The 6,541-nt window shown below is 35.3% G+C and overlaps 1 protein-coding gene across 1 annotated transcript; it reads left to right on the forward strand.

The window, feature by feature from the left end:
* Positions 1-2,934: 2,934 nt before the first annotated feature.
* On the forward strand, positions 2,935-6,183 carry LOC112751409 (uncharacterized). Its single transcript, XM_025800543.3, has 3 exons — positions 2,935-3,562; positions 4,246-4,527; positions 4,778-6,183. The coding sequence occupies exons 1-3, from the start codon at positions 3,185-3,187 to the stop codon at positions 5,918-5,920; spliced, it is 1,803 nt and encodes a 600-aa protein (XP_025656328.1). The 5' UTR covers positions 2,935-3,184; the 3' UTR covers positions 5,921-6,183.
* The last annotated feature ends 358 nt before the right edge of the window (positions 6,184-6,541 follow it).

Raw genomic sequence — 6,541 nt, forward strand, 5'->3', positions numbered from 1 at the left:
GAGTCTACTCCTCTTAAGCCTAATGTTCATTTTGCTCATATAGATGGCACTGTTTTGGATAATCCTACTCTTTATCGGCAGTTAGTAGGAGGACAAGTCTTCTTAACTGTCACCCGATCAGACATTGCCTATATGGTTCATGTTCTTAGCCAGTTCTTGTCAACTTCTCGTACTACTCACTATGCGGCAGTTCTTCGCGTTCTTCGCTACGACAAAGGCACCCTATTTTATGACCTTTATTTTTCTGCTCATTCATCTTTATCTCTTCAGACGTACTCAGATGCTGATTAGACTGGTGATCCCACTAATCGTTGTTCTACTACTGGTTATTGTTTGTTTCTTGGCGGATTTCTCATTTCCTGGCGAGCTAAGACGCAAACATTCACTGCTCGATCAAGCACGGAAGTTGAATACCGTGCTCTCGCTGACACCACTGTTGAGGTGTCTCGATTCGTTGGCTTCTCGAAGACTTGAGTGCACCGCAATCGTCCTCCACTGATTTTTTTATGACAACTACAGTGCTATTCAAATTGCCCATAATGATGTGTTTCATGAATGCACCAAGCACATTGAGATTGATTGTCAATTTGTTCGACAACACATCCTTATTAATGTTGTTCGTCTCATCACTATTGAAATACTAGATCACACTGCTGATATATTCATGAAGACTCGTTATCTAACTCGTTTTTAAATTTTTTCCAATACATAAGAAAATAATAAGAGTTTAGTGTTAAGCTTAGAAATCATCTTTGAGATTAATATTTACACACCAAAAAAATATCGAGTTTTCAATTGCACGTAAATATCTTTTAATTGAAAATATAGCATTACATTAATCTCCTATTCCTTTTTTATCGAGGAATCTGAAAGTGAAAATAGATAAGCTATTCGACGAAAATTTGTGGCTCGACTCGATTTAACTTGGTTCATTTTATTGAACAAGTTAGGTTTGGATTTTTTTTTAAAATTATTAATTAAAAAAGTCAAATAATAAATTTATAAAAAAAATCTATAAAAATCGTTGGACTGGTTCATTAATTTGTTTTTTATAAAAATAAATTATTTTTAATTTAGACTTTTAACTATTCACTTGTATTAAATACAAAACAAAATTAAAAAAATCAATGGTCAAGATTAGTTAAAATTGTTATTTTTTTTTAAAAAAAGTTTATAAATTGTAGGTATGATTATGATATGTGATTAACGATTGATATATAAATGAAGAGCAAAGTACTAAATTAGTCCTCTATATTTGAGCGTAATTCTGTTTTGTTTCTTAAGGTTGTCTTATTTGAATCCAAAAAAGTTTCATTTAACTTCAATATAGTCCCACCGTGAGGTCAAAGTTAAATAATTAACGGAATGTCTTACATAGCAGTACAAGAACAATGTCAATAACCTAGAGAACAAGTACAAGCTCTAGAAGCACAGAATCAACCATGGATGCATCAATATATTTATTTATCATTCTTCTTAGTTCTATAAAAAATATTTCATTTAAATTGTAAGAAAAATGATAAATAAATGCATTGATGCATCCACTGTTTGTGTTTCTAGAGTTTGTACTTGTTTTCTAAATTATCGACCTTGTTCTTGTACTGCTATCATGTAGGACATTCTATTAATTATTTAACTTTGACCTCTCGGTAGGACTACATTAAAGCTAAATGAAATTTTTTTGGATTTAAATAGAACACTTTAAACCTTAAGGACTAAAACAGGATTACGTCTAAACGTAGATGACCAATTTAGTACTTTACCCTATGAATGAATTATGTTTTATAAATGATGAATTATAAATTTTGGAATACATTTAATGTCAATTTAAAATTTTTAAATTTATTGTTTTGAGTTATAATTCATAAAACAAATTTTTTAAATACGTTTGTAGATTTGTCAGGTTTTAATCAGGTCGACGAATTTGAGTCTAAGAAAATGATGAGATAATAGATCTAGACTTAAACCATCTATTTACGACATAGAATAGGCTCGTTAAAAATAAAATTTGATTTAGCTCGGTCCATTTTCATTCGTAGACCATTTTTAAATTTAAGCCTTCGATATTATTTTTATTATTCGCAATATTTTTTAGCTTGACAAATTACAGATTAATTTATTATAAATTTAAACTTTTTTTAAAAACCTGTTACTAATCAATAAACTACTATATACACAAGTCACCAAAATTACTATATACACAATTCAACATTTAAATTTTTGATACTGATTAAGTGCTTGTTTGGACGTCATTATTTTGATAAAAAAAAAGATTTTTTTGTAATGAAAAAATATCTTTTTTTTAGCGTATTTGGCAAATTTTGAGTAGTAAAAATAAAAGTATTAGAAAAATCAGAAAAACGTCTTTTTTGAAAAGTTGTAATTTACATCTTTTTTTAAAAGATATTTAAAAAAAAGATATTTTTTATGTAATAAAAAAATAAAAAAGTACTTTTATATTGTTATATCTAAACATAATTGATAGATAAAAAGATCTTTTTGTATGAAATACCCAAACATAAAGTACATGTTTGGGCGCCATTATTTTGTTAAAAAAAGATTTTTTTCAATGAAAAAAGATCTTTTTTTTTTTTAACGTATTTGGCAAATTTCTAGTAGTAAAAGTAAAAGCACTAGTAAAATAAAAAAAAAAGATCTTTTTTGAAAAGCTATAATTTACATCTTTTTTTAAAAGATCTTTTTTCCTTAAAAAAAGATGTTTTTCATGTAATAAATAAACAAAAAAGTATTTTTATATTGTTATATCCAAACATAATTTATTGATAAAAAACCTTTTTATACGAGATATCCAAACATAAAATTACTTTTATTTCTCTATAAGATTTTTAAAAAAAAGATAACTCAAAAAAAAGATGTTTTCTTAGAAACTCACCTAAATTTTCTATAAAAGGGGCGGAGTGACTCCGACTCGACCAGCTAAAGTTGGTTGCATTTCTTAATCTTATGTTTCTTAATCTTATATGCTAAGTATCCGACACGATACACTAAGTCACTAACCCCACAACGATACTCGTTTCTTCTTAGAAGCCCAAATCCATTAAAACCATTTTCCATTTTTACCCTTTTTCCCTTCTCTTCTTCCTTTCTTTTCTTTCTATCTCATCTGTCAGTTTGGTTCAGTTGAACAGAATTGGGTTTGCCGTTTGCCGTTTGCGTTGCACCGATGAATACGACGCCGTTTATGGACAAGCAGATTATGGATCTCACCCACTCTGGTTCTTCACAGAGCAAGGACCTCATCGACCTCATCAACAACAACAACCATAATCACAAACACAACAACACTGATGACGAAGATGAACGCGTTGAATCCCAACTAGAACATCATCGTCAAGAAACCCTAAATAATAATCTCAATGGGATTGGGGTCACCAAAGATGACATCATTCCTAGCTACGATTTCCAACCCATTCGCCCCCTCGCCGCTTCTTCCCCTAATTACGATTCTGCCCCCAATTTAGCTGCTTCTGCTGCTTTCTCAACTAGGTCATGGAACTCCGATTCCAATGCTAACACTTCCCCTCCGCGCCCTCTCATCAAGGTAAGACTTCACACTTGTTTTGCCCAAGTTTTAATCTTTTCGTGATTTCCTCATCTGGGTAATTGCCTGCTGTTTGAGGGTGAGGTGTGATTTGATTTGTTGCTCCCACTTACCAATGATTTGGTGGTTATGAATCATGGAGTCATCACTTAGTGGAGTTTACATGACTACTAATTTTGGAATTGTGTGTGGTTGAATAAAATTGAATGTAAGATTTTCAGTTTGTGAATATGACAAGTTTCAGCATTGGAAGTTAGGTTGTCCCGGGTTTCTGTCCAGCATCTTTGCGGTTTCTAGTTTCAACCATATTGCCATATGTCATGCTTTGTTATAAGATTTTGATATTGTTGTGTAACTTCGAATAGCAAGTTGAATCTTCATGCTTCCAGAGCTTTCAAACCCTGTGTGTAAGATGTTGATATCATTTCGATAATTATCTTCTGACTCATTTGATCAAAGTTAGCTGATAAGATTGAAACCATGTGATTTGTTTCTTGAGCCTTTATAGTTTAATAACATGCATGCTGAATTGTCTCACTATTTTGTAGTGTCATGAAAGGTTTGAGCATTTGAAAAATCTTGTGATCTTATATAGTTTGGTATAGGAGAGAGTAAATACTTAATTTACCATTTCTAGTGTCTTGTTTGCCCTTAAATATTAAGTATTATCCTATTTTGTACAGAGTTACAGTTCTCTGGATACTATTGAACCTACAAAGGTTGCTGCGGTAGGAAAGGACCAAAAGGCTCTTGATGCAATAATTTTGTCTGAAATTGATCAAACCATGAAGAAACATATGGAAAATCTGCTTCATGTTATGGAAGGTGTTAGTGCGCGGTTAACACAGCTAGAAAGCCGAACCCACCGACTTGAGAATTCTGTGGATGATTTCAAGGTATCTGTTGGAAACAATCATGGAAGCACTGATGGAAAACTAAGGCAATTGGAGAATATTCTGCGAGAGGTATATTTTTAATTATTATTTATCAATCATGTTCCCTCGTAAGTCTTCCAACCTTAATGGTTAGCAGCATTTATTATGTTGAATCAATTAACAAAACTAGCTGTAATAAACCAATATTTGTACTAGGTGCTATTGATATGATCTGACTTTTACTTTGTGTGCTACGCTTCAATTCATGTTTTTGTTATTGTTTATTCTCATCCTGGTTCTTGCCTAGTCATCTTACTGTTTGATGATACAAAATATACAGGTGCAATCAGGGGTGCAGACCGTCAAGGATAAGCAAGATATATTGGAAGCTCAGCTGCAGCTGGCAAAGCTGCAAGTGTCGAAGACGGATCAGCAGTCAGAAACACAGACTAGTGTAGTTACAAATCCCATTCAGCAAGGTGCATCTGCACCCCAGCAATCTCAGCCACAGTTTCCTCCTCCCGCTAATCTCCCACAATCAATTCCTGCAGTCCCTTCCCCAAATGCGCCTCCTCAACCTCCCCCTCAACAGGGATTGCCACCTCCAATTCAACTTGCAAATCAATTCCCACAGAACCAAATCCCAGCTGTTCCTCAGAGAGACTCATACTTTGCTCCACCACCACCTGTTCAACCTCAGGAGGCCCCAAATCAGCAGTACCAAGTGCCTCCAACTCAGCAGCCGCATCCTCAGCCAGGGGCACCCCCACATCAACAGTATCAACAGAGCCCTCATCCCCAGTTCTCACAGCCAGCACCTCATATACCTCAACAGCAGCCAGCACCTCATTTACCTCAACAGCCGCCAGCAATTACGCCCGTAAATCTGCCGCAAATTCAATCTTCACTTGGCCAGCATGTTGAGGAAACACCTTATGTTCCTTCTCAAAACTATCCACCCACTCTGCACCAGCCAACATCTCAGCCACCTAGTGGGCCTCCGCCTACCCAACAGTACTATGGCGCACCAACCCATGCGTATGAACCACCATCAAGTAGACCTAATCCAGGCTATTCTTCTGGATATGGTACATTATCGGCTCCTGCTGAGCCGTACCGTTATGGTGGATCATCACAATATGGTGGCACACCTGCACTTAAGCCACAACAACTACCTACTGCTTCATCAGTGTCTCCAAGCAGTGGAAGTGGCTACCCACAGCTCCCGACTGCTCGTGTACTCCCTCAGGCATTACCAACTGCATCTGTAGCAAGTGGGGGTTCAGGTTCTACCGGAGGTGGGAATAGGGTTCCCATTGACGATGTAGTTGACAAAGTTTCTAGTATGGGATTCCCTAGGGACCACGTAAGGGCAACGGTTCGGAAGCTGACAGAGAATGGACAATCAGTTGACCTGAATGCAGTTCTGGACAAGCTTATGAATGATGGTGAACTGCAGCAAAGAGGTTGGTTCAATCGGTAGCACAAGGTAAATTGACCGAACTTTGTATAGAAGAATCACTTATTTCCTGAATCCTGATGAAGGCTTATGAGGAATGGGGACTTTTTATGGTTGGATTGTGCCAAATTGGATGCCTTGACTCTAATTTTTCTCTTTTCCCCTTGTTCTTGTTTCTTGGAAATTTGAGATTGTTATGTTTGCTTGTCTGGATCCAATTATGACTTGATCTTGTTCTGTATATTCACAATAAACATAAGTGGATTTGCAAAAAATTGATTTGGACATAGAACTGCTCCATGTTCTGCCACCCAACTAATTGTCATCAGATTTGGTGACTAGTTTTTCATGTTAACATCTCTGATTAGGCTTTATGAGAGGCCTTTCTTTTCCCCATGATGACCAACTGAAGCTGTTAAGTGTTAATGCCAAGTTCTTCTCTAAGTATCTTCAAAACTTGTTGACTTTGGTGACGAGACCAACTAAATGCAGAAACAATTGGCTTGTGCAGATTTATAGCCTCATAAGTGGAACGGCATAACATGATAAAATTGGTACCTCATTACTTGATTCAAAACAAAAAGGGAAGTCAGTGATACATGGTTTTCATTTTTACAAGTGTATAAAATGCAGAAAATATATACA

Source organism: Arachis hypogaea, chromosome 15 (assembly GCF_003086295.3).
Source record: "Arachis hypogaea cultivar Tifrunner chromosome 15, arahy.Tifrunner.gnm2.J5K5, whole genome shotgun sequence".
Lineage (NCBI taxonomy): Eukaryota > Viridiplantae > Streptophyta > Magnoliopsida > Fabales > Fabaceae > Arachis > Arachis hypogaea.